This window comes from Acanthopagrus latus, chromosome 5 (assembly GCF_904848185.1).
Source record: "Acanthopagrus latus isolate v.2019 chromosome 5, fAcaLat1.1, whole genome shotgun sequence".
Lineage (NCBI taxonomy): Eukaryota > Metazoa > Chordata > Actinopteri > Spariformes > Sparidae > Acanthopagrus > Acanthopagrus latus.
In genome coordinates, this window is record NC_051043.1 from 15,239,155 (window position 1) to 15,260,989 (window position 21,835).

The 21,835-nt window shown below is 40.2% G+C and overlaps 1 protein-coding gene across 3 annotated transcripts in view; it reads right to left on the bottom strand.

Annotated features, from left to right (window-relative positions):
* The window catches only part of antxr2a (ANTXR cell adhesion molecule 2a), a 76,165-nt gene that overhangs the window by 18,025 nt on the left and 36,305 nt on the right, over positions 1-21,835 (bottom strand). For 2 of the 3 annotated variants that reach the window (XM_037098112.1, XM_037098114.1), the window contains 2 exons: positions 20,810-20,980; positions 20,088-20,168 (listed from right to left, as the gene is read on the bottom strand). In XM_037098112.1, the coding sequence (XP_036954007.1) occupies positions 20,088-20,168; positions 20,810-20,980 (252 nt within the window). Of the gene's footprint in view, positions 1-7,891; positions 8,202-20,087; positions 20,169-20,809; positions 20,981-21,835 lie in introns of those variants that run through there. The other variant, XM_037098113.1, reaches the window with a different exon arrangement.

The window sequence follows — 21,835 nt, forward strand, 5'->3', positions numbered from 1 at the left end:
ACTGTGTCTGCTTTTTTGTGCTTGGTTTGTGAAAGCCTGAAGGATTCTACAATACCATCTATTTGCAGCTTCTTTAATAAGAGAAGGAAGAGAAAGCAGTTCAACTCTGTGCAGAGCTTCTGATTAATGTTAATTCACTGTGAATCGGGCACCATGAGCCATTTTTACACCTGATCTCTGTTCCTTTAACCACACATGTCCCTGCTGGCATCAGAGACAATACTGCATTACAAACTTCCCCACTCCAGTGTGTTTCCATCATGCTGTCTTCCTCTGAGCTTATCTTAAGTCTCGCTAAAGAGGAAATAACACAAAGAATCACAGAATTGAAAGAACAGAAAACAAATGAACAGACTGGAGCTCTTAAGTTTTGATTAAAACAAACCAACAAATCGAATACGGCAAGTAAATACTCCATAGCAGGAATCTTCTTTTTCTGTGAGCTTCTTAAAAGCTTCTCAGAAGTGCCTATCAACAGTTAAGGCACACAGGTGTTAAGTTTCTTGACAATATCACGCTTTTGGTGTAATACATTATTTTTGCAATAAATCTCGGGGCTTCTCATTTTCAGTCCCATCAGTTCTACAAACTCAAAATGCATCAACCACCACACGAACATATGTACAGATATGACCCTTTACAACTGCATGGAGTTGGCCAGGAACAAGGGATAACATTTTTTATTTTTTTTTACCTGCAATATTCCTTTCCACCTGTATACATCTACATTAATCGAATTGTCTTTATATATTTGGCGTTAAAATGCAGCGGAAAAGCAAACAGATACACCGGAGGAATTTTCATTGTTTTGTTTTAATTTGACTTTTTTTTTGTTCTTTTGGCTCATGGCTAACAAAATGCATGCCAATGTTATAATCCCAAATGAAAAGGTAGCATTTTAATCTGTAAACATGATACAAAATTGACTGAAATTTGCTGGATTAGTTTATGAGATTGTCTAGTGAGAAAGGCCCACCTCGATCCTTGATGTTTTTTTATTGTTTATTTATTGTATCCAATAGCTCCTCTAGAGCTGTTCTTACAAGCCCACTGCTGATGCTTTGAGACTAAACTATGTTGAGTATTGCACAGTGTAAAATCAGTGAGTGTATCTCAAGAAATCCACAGGGTGCCACACACTTAGCAGAGGTCTTGGGGTGTACTACACTGCAATCAATCCAGCTAAAAACAACTGCTGCGTGCCTCTGTGGTACGTCTGCTTTTTTTAAGGGACCACCCTCTTATTCTGCACCGCAGTTCTCACGACTGTCCTTTACACTCTTGGCTCCGATCGTGAAAAAAACAACTGTGAACTTGAGTCAACTCTGGTTGACCTGGGAGTTGGTAGAAGAATGGGGGTGGGAGACTTAATTTGCAGTATGATGAATCGTAGCACAGCACGCTCAAACCTTCCCCGAGGCCCAGTAGTGAAATTAACAAGTTTGGCAGGCCGACGCTGCCCTCTGAGGCGGACGCCGAGTGTTGCTTTTGCGAGAGGAAGGCGGGCACTGCCTCTTTGTCTCAATGGAGACAAATCTTGGGCGGACTGTTTGTTTGGGGAAGGGGTGTGAACGGCGCACAAGTCCATCAAATCAATTAGAGTCTTATGCAGAGACGGCCTGGCTTGGCCTGGGCTGAAGGAGCTTGGCCCGATCTTTTGTGAGGGGTTATGTGAGTCAGAGTGTTGCCACAGCCAACAGTCATGACTCGTGTACTCACAACACCAGTACGAGCGGAGGGAGGAGGGGTGAAAAGCTTGCATATGGCCAGAGCCAGTGTGTCACATTTGGGCTACAGTTCACATTGGGCTCAGATGCTCACACCAATGAACTTGTGAGGATTGTCGAGCTGCAACACTGCGGCCATGTTTGAGGGTGAGATTTACCAGCTTAGAAGTGATGGGTAGAAAACCACACTATGTGTACACTGACAAAACCAGCCGCATACACTTATTCTCCTTCGTATCCTTAGAACTGCAGCGTGTTTACATCTAATGGTACAAGGAATTTATAAAAATGCCACTTTTCTCAACTTTTTATGGAGGATGAATGCAAGATAAATACATTTTCTTACTGCGTTTCCATAGAATTGGCATGGTTAAAAGGGCAGAAAGGAAGGAATGTAACTGCAAACAGTTAGGAAGCGAGCTAAAAAGATTTAACACCTGCAAAATGACAGTTTATCTAACGTTCTTATATGCCAAAAAAAGCATCAATGTAAATTTCCTGTGAAAGTACAAAAGCTTTTTGTTTTCATCTCCTCATGTAAAGCTTTGAGAGGTCACACTTTACTTACATATTTGCGTAACACGCACAGTGATCCTGGATGAGGGAAGTAGTATTCCTGTCTGTCAATAATCCAAGCTCGGATCTCTTCCAGATCAGCGTCAACTCAACACATCAACTAACCACCATGTGATTTCTCAGGTGATGGGAGGCTTTCTCACCTTGACTTTCTAATTTCGAATATACGCAGGTTAATCTGTTCACACTTTCCAAACGTGTCTGATTTTCCCTTTCCCTGTTTGAAAATGTGCAATCAACAGACAAACGTCATTCTGCTCAAAGCCAGTGACTGCATTTCATGGCTTCACTGAGCGGCAGCGTGCAGATGTGTTTTATTTAGTACAGTTAATGAAGGCAACTTTGTGGATGCACTTATACTACTAGTAGTGAGTAATTAGTAATATGTTGTTACAATTAAAACATGGTTTGGTATATTTAAACTTTTTTTTATTTATCCCTTTCTTTTGGAACAAACTTCCCATAGAGCCTGTTAGACAGCGAGATTTTCTAGAAGTTACATCAGTGCTGCTTAATTGTGTCATGTGTGGCTATCATTTTGAATTTCGATGTCTCCGTATGACATTAAAAACAATATCACACTTTGACCCTGACAGACGGCTGTAACATTAAGGTCACATACACACACACACAAAAAAAAATCATATTTAGGAGTAGAATTTGTTTACTGCAGAGAAAATCACATCACTCCGTCGGTTTCTAGTCTCCAAATGTCAGCTTCCACACGTGAAAAAGATTTTACCGTTGCTACCCTTTTTGTGATTTAAATCCCTGCACTAACACTGATTGCACTGTTTAATTAAGCAGGTCTTCAAGCTCTGCAGTGGGTCAACACTCATTTCAACTTCCACTGCTGCCATGAGCACGAATCTGAGTGCGATTTGCATTATGTTAATTTATTTGCATATGTTGGGAACTACAGACATTCACAGTTGCCTGAAGCCTCATCTCAAACACTCAGTATTAAGTATAATTATTCACCAGTGTTGGGCGACTCCTTTCTCTACTGCGCTGCATTAAAAAGGCTAATATAACTGCTGTTTTCCTAATGGCGAGGTTGGTGGCCATGTATTTCATTACTATGTGCATACTGGAAGTCTCAGAGGATATTTCACCAGGAGGACCCACATATGATGTTACATTAACTGGCCGAGAGCATTTCGTTGCAAGTTTCCAAGTTTTTTGGGGAGTCAAGCTGTACTGTTAGGGTGACATGCATGCTAATCAGCGTCGCCTCATACTCTAGTCTTTTATTATGCGTTTTCCAACACAGTGTGTCAAGATTATTTCGTTTGAAGGAAAACGCCAGCTGTCATGTTTTATGCATTCGCTTTTCAGTTCAATTTCTCTTTCACGTCGCTGTTGGAATATGCAGCTTGACTTGTGCTTCAGCTCTTATATTCTACAGCGTACAGGTTTTATACATTCACTGCAGATGCTTGGGCCTTGATCACATGCCAACGGACTAGACCCCATACAGCGGTGATGGGATATGACACCAATGTAGCGTCTAGATGGGAGCGTGTTGGGATACAGCTTAATTTCATCTCTATCTAGCTGAAGTGATTATGAGTTCATTTCTTCCTGAATTGGTTAAGCACAAATGCTTTTTCTGGGTCAATTAATAATTCAAAAATGATACCTGAAAAACAAAACTGAGAAAGAATATGGAATGACAACAGGTGTGTCTTGAATCCAAATGTATGCTTGTTGTTGTAAAAGGAAACTGAATTGCTGACAAAATGTTTTAATCACAAACTCATTCTGTTTTGACATAGCACTAAAACTGATAACTCAATATGGTGACATTTTTAAACTTTCTAATTCATAGACATTATACTTGTATATTACAATACCTGTACATGTTGTCCTTGCTCAAAGTAGAAAACAAATATTTTACCAGCCAATATCTGTGCAAGAGTTCGATATCTTCAAGTTTGACAAAGTCAAATATTACACTGATGAAAGATACAACAGATTTTCAGTACTCTTAACATATTTTTGAATAATGTGTTTCTCTGATATCTGTTTTATGTCTGAAAATATTTGCATAATGGCTTGTATATTAAGAAAGAGTGAGTTGAAAAAAAAAAAAAATTAATCCAAGTATTAAAAAAGCACTGTGATATCAGCATCAAATTGTAAGCAGTATGCAAATATATTAAATCATATTTTACCTAATTATTGATATATTAGTTTGTAAAACACAAGCATGGTCATGTTTTTATTTTATTTTAGATGTATTATGCATATACATGCAAGGCTATTCTTATTTAGCATTAAAAAACACAATTAAAAAAAACAAGTAACACAGACCGACTCCCCACAGCCATGAACTATAAAATTGACAAAAGCTTACATCTCAGCCAGTGCTTTGTACACTAACAAAATATACCAAACTGTTCTGTTCAAAACATTTTTGATAAGAAACCTGCCTAAATGTCTCCAAACGTTTGCTAATCTAGTTCAGGGAATCTCAGTTCTAAGTTACAGATCTGATTGATCATTTATAAGTGATTATGGACTCAATACTGGTAAAACAATTTTTTACAATGTCAATATACATATAAGTATACAAATCCCTATATGAATCCTCACACATGCTCTAAAAACTATTTCTTAAAAGCTTAGAAAAATGTGCTTGCAGAACAAAGTTGAATATCTGAACTGTGTAAAATATGATAATGTCATCATGATTTGATTCCGCTGATAGTCAGTAAATTACAATATTGGATTATCACCCTGCCATAAGAACAATCCTACATGTGAGCAGCAGACAGCAGGACTTTCAGATACTGTATGAAAAAACGGACCTATCAGTCAAAGTGCAGGGCAGCAACTCTCACGTACTCGATCTGTCTAATTGACTCAAAAATTCTGCCCTGATATCACAAAGGCCTCTGGAGCAAAACCTGCATACACACACACACACACACACACACGAACACACGAACACACACAGAGGCCCCCTGTCCCCTTTGCTTTCTCCTCCATAGCCGCGGCTTCATTAGCAGCGGTTTGCATCATCCCCGGTGAAAACGTCACATGTCATCAGTGACTCCATTCTTTATCACTTCCTGCGGTATAGACAGTGTAACCTTCAGAAACCTGCTGCCCACAGTTTTACGTCTTAATTAGGAGCACTGTCACAGGCGCCCAGCGCCCCTCGTCCCGATGTGAATGGACAGAGAGGGATGGAGACGGAGAGGGAGTGTGAAAGACGCAGAGGAGGACAAAGTCAGACACGAAGGCAGAAGACAAAGGCGGTGAGAGCGAAGGGAGGAAAAGATGTACAGTGGAGGAGAAGAGACAGGGGCAGGAGTGGAAAGGGTGGAGGGGGGCTAGAGGATGAGGAGATGAGCATGGAACTTGTGACCGTGTGCAATAAAGAGACAGGAGAAAGTAGGTAAAGAATTCTGAGTGAACCAAAGTTTCATCATGCAAAACAAATGACAATGCTTAGGCTAAAAGGACAAAAGAACATATCATCTTGTGATATTGTAGAGAAAACACTCAAAATAATAAAACATATGCGTCTGTAAGTGGATGTTGTTTGAAATGTTATGATACAAAAAATACTTAAATTATAGCACAAATTATTGTGTATTGCAATTTTTAAAATAGCAACATGTGTACATTCTTTTACTTTAACCAAAGAGGATCTAAAGGGTTTGATGTGGTCTCAACACAAGCAGTCGTACGAGAACTCATCAAGAATAATAATCTGTAGAATTTATTTTTACAGAAATTCCATGCCGCATTTACAACAGGTAGATTTTTAGGAACTCATGTTCTGAAAATAGTAAAAAGGCAGATACATTTAAAACATCTAAAACCAAGACCAAAAAGTCCCCCAGGAACCGTATGGTGCTTTTAAACTGACCACACACTGCGAGATTGAAACCAGTGGCTAATTTTTACCATTACGTCCAAATATAATAAAAAGGCCTCCAATACAATGTCTCTCTTTGCTCGGGCAAGTCTCAAAACATTTCTCTGTGACCAAAAAAATTTTTTTTTTCTTCTCATCTGGAGAAAAAACATTTTCATGATGGTTTTGTCAAAGACAGCAGCAGTCAGCAGGAGAGTACAGAGAGAGAAAAGGAGGAGGAGGATGGTTTTCAGTGGAACTTGTGTTGGCTACTTGCTCGGTGAGAAAGAGTGAAAATCCGGCTTAGTGGCGAAAACACTGGAGACGCTTGTGTCCTCAGTTTGGGGACAGCTGACGGGTTAACACTATTAAGACTGCAGAGAACACAGCACTGAGTGTGCATCTGTGCTCCCAAACAGTGGGATTGAACGCCGCAATCGAGGCGTTCACTCAGTCGCAGATACAGAGACAGACGGACCGCAGAGAAGCAAAGGGACGACTCAGGAACACAGATTCTTCTTGTTTTTTTTGGTACTATGCTATTCTGATGGCTTTGTCTGTTTTGGAAGTTCATAAGCAAACACAGCTTTAAGATTGTATGTAATGAAAGTAGATCATCACAGTATGCTCTGGTTTAATTAACCTAATACAGTTTTTCCAATCCAATGGCATTTTTTTTGTATCTGCATTTTTACTGCATGTACAACTAGAATAAAGTTCATGTTTCTTGATGGCCCCAGGCTAATTACCCGCTGTCGTGGTCCAACAACCAGCGATATAAATAAACAACAAACAGTAAAGGAACAGTCCACTGAAGCTGTACTGGTGAGTTGCTGTTCAGCAATGAAAGAATCATTAGAGCACTTAAGCATTAATTAAATCTATATCATCATTACTCAGTGTAATTGAAGGTGAGACAACCTATCAATTGTAAAAGATCACACTGTCATTAAGGTTAATAAGCTGTTTTATAAACTATCGTCATTAACATCAGATACATCTATTATAATGATAAACGACATATTGATAAAATAGGTGGTAAAAATTGGCGTCTTCTTCCAAGATGGTGGCACGGACGAGGTGAGACAAATGAGATGGGAAGGCGAGCGAATCAAAGTCTGATCAAGATGAATTCTTAATTCTGCACTTTATTGTAGGAAAAAAAGAGACGACAACTACATCTGGAACCCCTTCAAGGATGTTTTCAATTAGCCGCTGTGCCGTTTTGCCAACTATTGTCACATCTGCATCTTTTCTCTCAATCAATTATGAAACACTGTAATTTATTCATGGGATACTCAGGCTCTAGTTGTGAGAATTTATGACGAATTTGACAACTGGACTGACAGAAAAAAGGAAAAAAAAAAGTAAAAGCTCTCAGCAGTGTCCTTAAAGAAGACATCTGTTTAAATCATAGGAGATGCAGTGAAACCTTGCACAAAGATTTTTTTCAGTAAATAAAACCCCCTTTTAAATGTATGAGTGCACAGCTGCTGGTGCATTTTTAACTGCATGGATGTCTGAAAGCTCAGAGTTTGAGGTTTTTTTTTCCACATTCAGGACATTACAAGAAAATACTAAGGTGATTTTCATTCATTGTGTTTGGTGTAACATACATGTTCAGCGTAACTGCAGGCAGACAGACATTAGCACCTGCTGCAAAATCATGTGTCGCAAAAAAGAAAAAAAAACCCCACATGACCGATGCAAGTAAATCTCAGCCGAGGTCACTTAACAGAACATTTTAATCAGTGTCAAATACGAATTACAACGTCTTCGAATGGGTGTTGAGCGTACAGTTTAGGATGAAAGAGCTCAGGCCATTTGCATGCTGAAGCTCATTAGCATAATTAAGCTCATGTTTAAAAAATGGCAAAGGCCTGGCGTTGAAGGAGTTAACGAGGTGGAGCCGGTAATTGGACGAGGAGTGACCCTTTAACAGCCGGTGATGGGGGCGCGGCTAATTCACTTAAATGGTCACCGGAGGCCGATCAAAACAGGGACGATGAGCATCTTGTGGTGCCTTACTGTTGATAAAAAGAACCAAACAAACATGAAAAATGAAAAACAAATAAATAACCAGATGTGGGAGGCTGGCGTATGAAACATCTGCGAGCTCAGCTTTATCAAGACGGATGTCAAAGTTTGTTTGATTTCAAATGTGGCATTATCATCAAATTCCTTTTCACGCATCTTTGCCTGTTTTCATTTATGGATACTTGTCAATTGTGAACAAATGAAAGTCAGTATCCAACTCTCTGAACAGATGTGGTGATGCTGTGAATAACACAGTGACATGCTAGACCTCAGAACAAGTGACATATCAATCATTTCAGAGGCGTCGGGTGATTCTGTGTTAACATGTGATCTTTAGGTGTTACTCAGTTAAGTGTTGCTCATCAGTTCCAAAACAATATTTATCGGGGGCCACTTGCCCTTGTACCATAAAGTATGTACATCTAACAGGGCCGTTTTTAAGGACTGACTTAGCAAAAAAATCTTTTAGTGGAAATGATCTTGGAAACATCTTGGTGCATTGTTTAGTAGGACATCATAACTTTAATTCACAAAGCCGAATTTCCTGCAGTGTTTAATGGATTAGCACCCCATGAATGAATAATTTTATTAATAGAAAACGCTTTAGATAAAAAAGGAGATCAGGCATTGTTTCATGTTGTATATTCAATGTGTGTGGCTTTTTCCAACTGCTATCTTTTGCAGAAACTGAACTGATCATTAGATAAGATGCATTAACATACATCGTAGGTGGCTTACCACCTCAGACCAACTGTTTCCACATGTAGAGCCTGCGCGCTATAACTGAACTATAGCAAACACATGCTGGAATTACAGCCCAGAAATATATTATAAGTTAGTGGTTTATTGAAGCAAATTTGAAGTCTGGATCTTAAGAGCAACAGGACAACAGCAGACAGAGAGGGACAGGGGAGCAGAGGGAGGGACGGTCATGAGGACTAGAGTCAGGCCCGCAAACCAATGAATAGAGCCACATTAGTGACACTTCACTGCTCTATTCACAATGGAGAAGAGAGCCTCACTGTTCAGGGTGTTTTCAGGAGGCTACTCATTTTGTTTTCTCACCAAAACAGATAAAAAATAAACACAACAACATTCATAATAAGCCTTCAGGACAGTGTTTTGCCAGTGAAATCTGATTTTGACAAGAAAAGATAAATCCATGTTACGAGGACAGAGAGAATTATAGAGACTTATTGAGAGGGTAATACTAGCCTAAACTAATACAACGTCATCAATGATGGTAAAGCTTGAGGATTAAACCAGTATTTAAAAAAACTTCCAAACAGTCAGACTGTACATTCGGTATGAGAATTAACATCTGAGGCACATGTTTACATGTTTATTCATGATGTACGTCTGTTATCAAACATTTTAGATCATATAAAATGTAGCTTCATGCGAGAGCCCTTCACTACATATTAGCCAGCACCGTCACACCGCTACATTTATGTATACAAAATACGAGCAGGCTAATTGAATATTCACTGTGAACATATTCCCTACATAACATTACTCCCCGCTTCCATCTTTTTAAAAATTCAAATCGATGGGAGGAGAGGAGGGGAGCATTAGAATACATTACTGCATGTATGTGTTATCCCCCCACCCCCTGCCTCCCCTCCTTCTCCTCCCTCCTCTATATGTCTGTCAGGAGGTGAGCCGAAGAGGAGGAGGAGGAGGAGGAGGAGGAGGAGGAGGGCAAAGTGCACGCGACGGAGCGGGCCTCGGCAAAGCTGACGTTAACAATAATGTAATTTAATTAAAGCCAAGATCCCAGCGGTCCTCGCCAAACGACGGGGCTTTTGATTTTAATAGGTGATGAAGAAAAGGCTCAGCGCACGGCGACACCGCCACCGCTCCAACCAGTCTGAGGGGTTCTCGGAAAAAAAGCACCGGCAGGACATCAGTTTAGATCGTATCAGGCATGGGGGGTGAGGGGGCGGGAGGGACAGTGGGTGCAGGTACCAGCCCCGGCCACCCAAATACAACAACACCGATCAGCTAATGGAGAGGAAAAGGGGAGACCTCCAATACAGGCGTTACAGGACTGGACGGTGCCAAAAACAACATCGAGGACAACAACACCGGAAAATACTTGATTGAATCGCAAAATTCTTTTGTAACCGAGCATATAAAAGCTGTGTTAGAGTGGATTTCACTGCAGAATGAGCTTTAAAGGAAAGAGAAAAACAAGGGCTAATCCAAAACTGACCGAGAAGAGATCAGAGTCACAGTCTTCACATGCAGATAAATGACATTAAATCTGGAAAGATATTAAAATATCTAAACAACAGCTTGCTGTGGTTTAGTTTTTTTTTTCTTTTTTTTTTCGTTTCTGGGTGACATGTTGCTTGAGAAACTGTTTTTTTTGGTTGTTTTTTTTCTGTTGTTGCTAGGAATCAATCTCTATAATAATATCATTATTATTATGTTTTTTTAAACCAACATAAAAGCTTGGTAAGAAAATAATCTGTTTTCTTCTTTTTTTGTCTCTATTTAATGACCTCACAAACACTTGAAGTCTGGCTTGTAAAAATATATACAAATGCCTGAGTGTGTTTTCAATATATACAGATACATATGAGCTAAAGGACCTCTGTACATGTGTTTTAAAAATACACATTCATTAAAACAAGCTGCTTTTTACAGTCATTCATCAAATTTGACTGAATTCTGAAATCAAAATGTTTAAAATGGTCATTACAGAAGGTTTTTTTTTAAGTGAAAAAGACATTTGATGCCACAAATCCAAGACTAAGATGCTGAGAAATTTGGGTAGAACTAGAGGGGATTTGGTCCTGATGCCTCACTGATCGTTTTCTCATTATTTCTCTCTTTTTCCCACATTAGGCTACTTTTCACTTTTTCTCCTCCAACCAGCCACCACCAACAACAATTAGCCTCCTTTTTCCTGGTCCAAGAAACACAGACACACATGGGGAGGGTCCCCTTATTGGTAATCCTGTTACCAGCCAGGTCCCAGCCTGGACTTGCCGTGCGGGGGCACGGACAAAGAGGGGAGGAGGGGAGATGGGGGGGATTAACATGGCGGTCATTATCAAATTTACAACCAGTCACACAGACATCTGCCCTACTTTTCCTCGGTTAATGTAAAAAGAACTAATCTGGTTAAGAGAGCACGGGCACGGCTCATAAATCGGCGGCACTCTCCACCATAGTTAAAGCTGTCACTTCTCTTGTGGGGGGAGCGGCGGCTGAATGGAGCTGTCAGCTGACTACTTGTTAGGGCTAACAAGGCCGTCCACTGATAGGACTAATGAGGCCCAGGGCTCGCCGCTACCCCACAAAGCCACTACTACTGCTCTGTATTATGTACAATATAATGTATAAAGAGCTCCAAGGTGCGGGAGAGAACACAGATCAATCTTGATTTTTAGTGACAACTGCTGTAAAAATTAAATGGACAGCAGATACATGCCTCTTAACAAGTCTTAAAGTGTGATGGTGAAAAGAAGAAAATCTAACTTGTTACCTGGTTTTCCTTTGAGTCAAATTTTTTTTCTGTACCTTGAAACAACAACAACAAAAAAAATAGATCCCTTTACTACATGTAGTCTCAGAAAGACAGCCATATCAAAAATACTGTTAAAAAAAGGAAATTACAATATATTTTAGCTAGATTCTTGGCCACTAAACATGTTGATATGCGATCAAATCTGCAATTAAATTGTTTCAGTTCACTTATTAGATCATTATTTTGTTTTAAATGTTTTCCCTGATGTTATCGGAATGCCTGAACATTAAGGTTGAATAGTACCTTCATGGCTCTAAAGTGTTTACTTAACTCTACTGATTTCCGCAAATTGATGTATATTATGTTCATAATTCAGCAGCTTAAATTAGCATCTTGAAAATCATTAGACAATCCAGGGGTCAAATAACCATATAATTCAACTGACAAGATATTTCTTTGAAATCATTCGCATGCTCTTGGGTTTACAAAGTCTTGAGGATTTCCCCTCTGGTTATGCAGTGAGGAACCCCTACAGGTGTCCTGGAATTGTTGCATTTGACAGTGGTGGTCAGCTATTGGCCCTGTTTGTCCATCTCTGTCCAACATCTGGGTATGACCCCGACAACAGAACGGCAGTGTAACAAAGAAGCTAAAAAAACACAAAATAAATTCCTCCCTCCTTCACCACGGAGAGATACTGTAAATGTGATGTTGGTCGTTGGGGGTTAAATGTCAAGCATGAGTAACATCTGATTGTTGTTTTGAGCTTTGTTTTTCAGAGTCAACTCAAGCCTTTTCCGATGAAGCCTCGTCTCTTCGCCCAACGCTTCATTATTTGTGACGCTCTGGTTTAATTCCAATTACCCCTGTTAATTAGGAAATCTCATGCTCTCTGATCTAGGGGTTCGTTTCAACTTAATGTCATTTGCCAGGTTGTTTACTTTCGATTAAAGCATTTTATTGTGAAATTAAGTGTTACATTTGTTACAGCGAGGTGCAATGGTAAACATCCTGACTGATGTCAACATGTAGGAGTCCTCCTGCATGCATTACTATGTTTATTCTGCATTAGTGCTGCTGTCAACTCTTTCTTCAGGCATATATTATGACACAATTAGCATATTGTCTTATCAGATGTTTAGTTACCAAATTATTCCTTTCAGCGGCTGTGGAGAGCAAAACGTGGGCCTTCTGCAATGTTGAAAACCCTCAAGAATGTGTCATCTTTTGGCTCTTCTCGGGCATTTATTTTAACACCGAACAATACAGTTTGACGGCTTTTATTAGCTTCAAGAAAGATGTTCTCACCATATTCAGTGTGGCATTGTAATGCAACGAGATAAAAGCAACAAACGGAAGCGTGAAAGGATGAGTATGTGTGCATCTGTTTACATTTTTTTTAACAATACAGTGCAAATGTTTGCTCTGCTTTACATACAGAAGATGCAAAGAAAGAAGCTGCTAAATACATACTTGATGTACAAGACTGATCAAACAGTCTGTTGAATGAATTCCACCGCCGAGCACAGTGTAAAACGTTCAATATCATCTATTCTCTAGTGTCTTTTAGGATTCTGTGGCATTCAAAACTCTTATACCTAAATAGGTCATTGTGTACCTCCCAGGCCATAAGCAGCCAGCCTCTCTTGGATCTTTTCCATGTGACCAGCCTGCCCAGTACATAGTGATACACCAGTACAACCAGTATGGCAGCCAGTTTACTGCTGATCCTATGGCATGGCTATCGTCCAATATCTAAATCTGTATTTAAGTCTGATTCAGTGGTGTAGTGAGTTGGGTTTATCTGGTTTTCTACTGATGATATTGTAATTACTCATCCAGCATGTTTCTATGTCAACAGATCAGTAACAGTTTGCTCTTCGAACAGCTGATATGCTTCTTTCCTAAAAATCCAACAACTACAGTTTTATAATCGTTTTAGTTTTCTTCTTAATGTTATGTGATATTGCGCAAATCATAATTGAACAATATGCGTCAAGATAGCAAAACCATAAAGAGCAGCTAAAATATATAGAAGAAGATGACTTTAGAAACAACGTACTGTTCAGTATGGATTACAAACTCAAACAGAAATAAATTCATAAGCAGAAGAAGTCTAAAATTATGCCTTGCTTTTGAATAATGGTAAATATCATCATTAAGCAGACACGTGTTCTATGGTACAAAATCCATCTTAAGGTTCTTGAAAAACTACATTTCCCATAATCCTCATCAGTTCTTGCTACAAAAATGACGATCAGACCAAAGCTTTTTCTCTGTGGCATTTCTGAAGATGATAAACATATTGGAAATGATTTTTTCCCCCTTCAGCCACTCAGTCCTCTGCCATCTGCCATTGAGACAAACTCTGAGAGAAACTTGAGCTCCATTTGCGCTGGAAGAACATTTCCCACAAAATGTGACCCAGTGGCTCACAATGTAAAAATGCAGTGTGGAGGCCAGAGGGACGCTGCCAATCCTCTCAGACACGGTCTTGTTTGTTTACAGTAATTATAGTCATGTCTCAAAATGAATGTGGCAATTACTGATGACTTACTGATGTTAAAATGCTACATGTAGCACCTTCATGCCAGTCAAATATTGAAACTGAAAGGCAAATATCTTTCGGTCTAATGTTTCTCTTGGCTCTATTTCGATGCAAACAGTCACCTCACCACCTCGCAGCATCCTAATTGAGCCCTGACAAACCGGCAGGCACCACACCGAGCTGCTGAGGAAAGGAGGAAATAAACCAGAGCATGTATTACTGTGACCTCCAAGGACAGCTCTGCCATGCCATGCCGTGCCGTGCGATGCCAGGCTACGCCAGGCAACCAGACTGTCACCTCTACCCTCTGTGGCCCTCGGCTTATGCTAGCCTTGTCCTCCTCCTCTTTTTTTTTTTTTTTTACACCTCATATTACATCCATCCTTCTCTCTCTCTCTCTCTCTCTCCTCCCTCCATCTGATGGGACTCGTCCAGAACAGGTCCGTGGAGTCCCTCCGCTCATAGCCACTTAATTAAAGGCTCCCACAGCACTGTCGACAACGTGACCGACGGCTGTTAAATTAAGACGCTGTCGCAGCCAGGGCACCAAGCACTGGCAGGGTGAAGGAAAGATAAACCAGCTGAGCAAAGAGACACAGTGAGGTGGGCGGCTGCCTCTTTGACTCACGTGTGAGTCTGTACAGTTTGTTATAGGCCTTTTGGGGGAGGGCAATTCTACTGTCTTAATCTTTAATCCAGTCAAGAGCTCTAATGATTAATCAGTTGTCAACTATCAAATTATTGGCCAACGATATTGACAACTGATTAATTGAAAACACCTCTATGACAGTAGAGACAGCTACCTTTGGGCTTTTGGGAACATTTTTGTTATTTCTGACATTTTATAGACAATTTAAGAATGGATCGAGAAAACATTCAATGAAAATCACTGAAAATAACTGTCAGTGGCAGCCTCACTTGTTACTTTGTGCAAAGAGATTATGTATATGTAAATTTGCACTATTATAAAGTAAAATTTTTCCTGCGTAGTTAATATTCTTTAAATTCAATGTACTAATAGTATAATATCACATGCAAAAGACAGGACAAAAGAGAAATGAGAATTACAAAAAGTGGAAGTATTTCCTTTTTCGGTTTGTTTTAAAGTTTGCAAAGGATGTTCTGAAATGACGTTTGAGATCTCTCGCACTATCCAAGCTGCTAGTGGGAGGATGACACATGCTTCTGTTTTTCTTCTGTGTTCACACCCAGAGGGATCACCTCATTACTACTTTTTCTTTAAAAATGTTAAGACTCAAGAAGGAGCAGCGCCTCCCACCCCCCGCAAAACTATGTTTGAAAGTGTATTTTATAAACTCAACAGCAAATATGCTCCAGCAGTAGTAAAAAAATCCATTAGATAATACCATTAACCTCCGCACACACCAGCATACTCAGCCCACACGTCCCCCTGGTGAGGAACAGATGAGAGCAAGAGGAACAAATGGAAATCCAACTGGAAATCCACACAGACTCAGAACAACTCTAACGCCTGCTCTCTGTTTTTGGCTTGCCCACTACTGTGTGTCTTTTCCTGTAGGCGGACACAGAGGGTTTAATGTATGGTGATGCATCATTCATTGCACACCTTGTTTGGACATTTTTTGGACAGCTGCTTTTAGAACACAATACCTCGAGTGTAAAGGTTGGGGAGGGGGGTTCTGAGAGGAAAAAAAAAAACAAAACACACACATGCATCGTGCACACCACCGCCCCTTCAAAAAGAGCCTGAGTGAGAACCAGAATAAGGCCATCCTCCCTCTCAGTCTCTCTCTGCCACCTTCCTCTACCTGCTGTCCCCAGTCGATCCCCAGCAAAACTTGGCGGCAGATGTTGCTGTGCTAAGTTGGCTCTGAAGTGCCTCCCCGGCTCCCCTGTCTCACCGACAACACAGTCAAACCACATTAGATCTCTTTATTTGTGCCTGGGGCAAGTTCGGCGCTGCAGCTGTGTCCACCCCCGCTCTACCTTTGGTGTTGAAGGCCCGCCGGCGCTAAATGTGAGACCACAAAAAAAAAAGGAAAAAGAGAGAGAGAGGGAAAAAAAAACTGTTTCACTCTCATTTTCTGTCTCTCTGCCTCTCTTCTGCATCTGCTGACAATCCAGCAGTCTGGCTCCGGGCGGCAGCACTGAGGAAGTGGGGGAGGAGGGGGGGACAGGATAGAAGCTCAGCAAGGAGAGGGTGAGGGTGAGGGGGTGGCATGGACACCAGGGTCCCCGCGCTGAACAGATGTCTGCGACAACCTGCTTCCTTACACCTGTACGAGTCCTTGTAACCCCGCGGATGCAGCCTGCTGAAAAATTCATGACCCTAGAGGTTTCCTGTCCGCCATCAAAGACCGCTGCCCTCCCTCCCCTTCTCCCTCGCTGCCTCCCCTCCCTCCGCCGCTCCTCTCCTCTCTCTTCTCCACACCACCGTTGCCCACTCTGCCATCTACACCTAACCTCCCACTGGACAGTTCAGAGTCCTCTCACTTTGATCAAGTCAGGTTTATCTGTTCAGCAAATTATTACACGCATGTCTCATTGAGGGGCAGGCTGGAGAGGGCCAACAATAGTAACAGAAGTTACCGACTCCAACATGAGCTTTTAAGAAGACAAGGAACAATAATAACAAAAGAAAGAGAAAGATGACAAAAGAATATATAAGCAAAACTGTCAGCTACACATAGTTGTACAGTTGGATGCAAATGTTGTAAATCAAAGATTTAAGTCTAGGGATCAGGTCCAAGTAAAAAACTACTCCAGTGAAATGTGTCCGATGATAACACCAGAACACCAGTTACTGTATATGATAACTGATGATACTGTACATGGAAACTGTGCCCAAAGCTACTAAAAAGAGAACACATGCTGGAAATATAACACTTAAATATCTTGGTAAAGTTGACAATATGTCATGATACAGTTGTCTTTTACTTTCCACGGTCCAAATTCAAGGCCTCTTTTCTTGGACAATAAAACGACTGCATCAGTCAGCTGGATTTGGAATCCGATGTCTGAAGTTTCGATATATCCTTGTCGCTGATATCGTACATAAACCTGCCGAGCCACCATCACCACTGATTAAAACCGTTAAAATTAAAAATCTACTACAATCTGGAATTTGTAAAGAAATCTCCGTTGATTAAGATGAATTAATATGATTAATAATGATTTACTAATATACACTGAAGCAGTCATTGAATTATTGAACGTATTTCAGAAAAAGGTTTGGGTTTAATTGCTGTCGACAGGTTTGGTTTAGTGAAAACTTAAAGTACTATCAGTGGAGTTGTTACTCTTTTGAGAAGTACTGAAATTACTTAAATCAGACTGAATCAATTTAAATCAGTATTACAGTACATTTAATCCCATTTCTAATAATTAGTTGAATTAATCTAATTAAAAAGTAAATAAATTGGATTATATCGTAACCTAAATGTTTATAAAAATAAATTGCTTTGTTCATTGTGATTCAAGGAAGCCAGGAATCATCATTAACCACTTAAAAATAAATGCTTTCTGTTTTCACCAACATTCATTTTCCATTCACTGTCGACTACTGCTCTGTTAAGATGTAACCTCAAACACACAGAGCCTCTGTGGCCTCCTGTTTGATTCTCTCCTGTGTCCGCTCTGTACAGTCTTGATCAAAGACTTAAAAGAAGGGTTTGGCTCAGTGATGAGCATGTGAATGAAGTGTGCCAGCGGTGCCAGGGACTCCACTGGCGTTTTTTTCCTTCCAAGTCCTTTTCTTCCATGCCTATCCTACGAGCTTTGACACAACCGGTGTACTCACCGGTGGGCTTCACTCTCTGTTTTCTACACTTCCAAACTGTTTGCTCGGAGCAACCGAGGTGCCCTCTTGTGTGGGAACATCTATCATCTGTCACACAGTGGGAGCTGAAGCCATGATGTTTCCACATTCTGCCTTTTTCTGCTTAAAACTCAGACAGTTGGATGAATATTGGGCTGGGGAATTGTTGTCATTTCTACATGAACACAGCAGCCTTTCCAAGGAATGTACCGCAGGAAAATATGCACATTTGGTCAGCTTATTAAAACCCTGGCCACATCATAACACAACAAAAACAGCAGCAGTCCATTTAACAAATTGTTAACAATAAGTCATGGCAGTGAAACAAATTCATATTATACTTGAGTCCTTTTTGCCATTACAAAGAGCAGTTTCTTGCACAAAGACAAATCTACTGATCAGTTTAGAAACACTCAAAAAACGACCAGCCTGCACTGATTTGATTTGTACCGAAACAGATAACAAGGTTACAGTAAAAGCTGTTGACGGAATTTCAGTTGTTGAAATGCATTCACTGAAGAGATGTTTAAACATTAGTTATATGCTAGATAGATAGATAGATAGATAGATAGATAGATAGATAGATAGATAGATAGATAGATAGATAGATAGATAGATAGATAGATAGATAGATAGATAGATAGATAGATAGATAGATCTATTTGGATATCCTCTGACCTTCAATTAATAGGTCAGAAGATGTTGCAGGTTTTTATGGAGCATCTTTTGGCATTTTGAGCTCTGCTAAGCACTGTGACGCCCTGAGTAGCAACTGGCAGGCTCACAGCTGGCCCACTGGCTCGGTTTTTTCCATGTTCTTCAGAGCAGCAAACGTTATTCCACTCGAGATGATGCAGTCTGACATCATTCTGGGAACCATTAAAAAACTCTTATGGTTCCTGCTCTGAGAGTGCTATAAAGAGGAAAAGGATCAGAAGTGCCCACCACAGTGGATGAAGTTGCTTGTATAGTGCCTGTGATATTTTGCTTCATTCACAGAAGAGAACATTTTTCAGTGAATCAGTTGTTGGTCTTCTTTCAGCTTCAAATGTGATTTATGCTGATGTATGGACCTTTGGAAAGAGCTAATGTTACCTTCTAGTGTTCAAAAAAGAGCTGTACACAGAATTACAGTGAGACATCTACACTGCCTACTGTATAAATGTTTGTCTGGTCAAGAAAAAAGATTCTTAAATGCTCTATTCTACTAGATCAGACATATATCTCAGTGTCAACAGCAGATGGTGCGGTTTGTTGGATTGACTGCTGCTTTATAGAGCTAACAACATATCACAACATCTGGTTAACTCGGACATGCTGGCGGTTTGTGAGCGGCGTGCTCTCTTAACCGCCTGCGGGGCGTCAGGTTTCAGTGCGTCGGTTAGTGGAGCTGATGTGTTTCCCCCTCTCCAACTTGAGGTTGAGAGAAGTTCAGAGTGTGACCATATTAGGTTGTCCCTGTCGTGCTCCCTTCTGTGAGCCTTTGCAGCTGTGGCTTGCATCAGCTTGATTGGTTAACAACAACACAATGCTAAAGTTGTGCCAGCAGCTTCCTCTGCTTGGAGGCAGACACAGATTGTTGAACCTCCATGGCTGCAATAAAACAGGGAGTTCTTAACTGTAGTTATGATGACTCAAAAGATTCAAGGGGATAAAAAATACCCAAATATGTCATACTCAGAGTCTTGCTTTTATGGAAAAGAGAAGACCATCCATACTGCTGACTGATGCAAGAAATTCTCTACTTATATCCATGAACACAATAAACAGCACAGATGACACAGATGAGACTTTGACTCACTACCTTCTGGCTTAAGGTTTGTGCAACTAAAAATCCTTGACACTTTAATGCTGATTTACTGTATCCCACTCACACACAACCTTCAGATAACCACCTACATACACTTCACTCTTTATCTTATCTTGCATGCCTCTGCATATTTTCTTCATCGTGGGTATAGTTCCTATTTAAGGGTGACCTGTGAATAAACTGGGGGGTTCCCCGGGGGAATAAAAGAGCTAGAAAATGTCAATTCTTTTTATTGACTTACCTTGTCGTCAGATGTTGGTCGCATGAGGGAAACTCTGTCATACTGCCGCCTCATAAGAGCCCACAAAGCGTCCAGACGACCCTGACAAACCAGAAAAAATGGGTCTTAAGTCTAGCAATGTGTTTGGTCAGTTTATTTGTGGACATGGTAATACAAATAAAATATGTAAAATCTAGAAATTGACAAAACAAGAAAAGAAACTTGAGCACTAAATTTTTATCATCTGGTCTTGATCTTCAGGATGATCTTAGGGTTACGATCATTTGTCGTCATTTAACTGAAATTTAGCTCTTAGATTACATGACTCCTGAGCTAACTTCATTTGATGAATGACGACCTTTAGAGGCTGTTAAAAGCTATAAAGAGCTGACGAGTGTGTCTTTATTAGTGTCTGAGGGTAAATTTGTTGTGCAGATGGAAGATTCAGCATTAGAGGGTTAAAAACAGATTGCAATACAGATTCAAAGCATGTCAAACAAAATACATTAAAAACATGATACACCAATGAAGAAGATCATAACAAGTGCATCTACACACATACACACTCAAAAGCTTTAAGTGTTGTGTATGGGTGAAGTTGGCCTTTGACCTCAGATGGTTTTGCAACATAAACGAAATTAAAAGAATCATTGATTAGAGGGAAAAGAAGTGAGTAAGATTTATGCTGAAAGACATGTTCAGTAATATCAGTGTCAGGTACATGTACAGTATGTGGCACTCACCTTTATGGGAGTGTACCATTTGTTCTCGTTTTGATGGTAGGTCGGGGCGGCCTTGGGGGTGGGGCGTTTGATCATCGGCTCTGCGTCGTCTTCTGGTACTGACACTACAGCATTCTTGGCTTTCTCCAGCCTGGCGCCCTCCTCAGTCGAGCCTTTCTCACCCCAGCGTACCTGCAGAGGTACAGATATATTATATTTTTAAAAAAGGAACTGAAGGTGCAGATATGGTATGATATGGACATGATATATGTCGAGTGGACCAAATGAAGTCTTGCAGCTACTTTGTGGAAGCTGATTGGAATCAACACTTAAGAAAAAACAATTCTTACCCTTAGTACTTAAAATGGAAAAACAGCACCCTATACTTCCCATAACACACCTTTAGGTTTTTTTTTTTTTACTAGTCTCATGCTGCTTTGACACAGCCATGTCTTTAAACTTCACAAACCCAATTCGTTCCAGTTCTGTAATAAATTTGCGGTTGCCAAGCCAAGTGTGAGATTAACTTGATGACATCATTTTGACATAACGTATGGGATTTTGTCAGTATTTTCACACTTTACACATGTTTCATACATTAGCAGTGAGTCTGGATAGATAATAAAATGAAGAATTTGTTGCTGCTGTTGATATAAGCCATAACCAAAGATCACAATCGGTCATGTTCTCCCTAAACTACTAACTGTGATCTATAACAGCCAATAAGAAGACAGGAGAGGCCACAAAAGCTTTCAGACATGGAGGAGCTAACCTGTACAGGTGGGAAGGACATTATGATAGTCTGAAGGGAGTTGCATAACAGCTATCACTATCAGCGTATTCATACGAAAAGGAAATGACCTGAAAACCTGTTTTTGCTTTTATTAATAAGCACATTTGCAAGTGGTATAATGTGTTATTGTGTGTGTGAGAGACAGTGTGTGAATGTAGGCCTGTGTGTTAGTTAAGCTGTCCTGCTTTTTAATTGAATTCATCACATCTGTTGCAAGGAGGAGATAAAAAAATCCACCGTCACATGAATAGGGA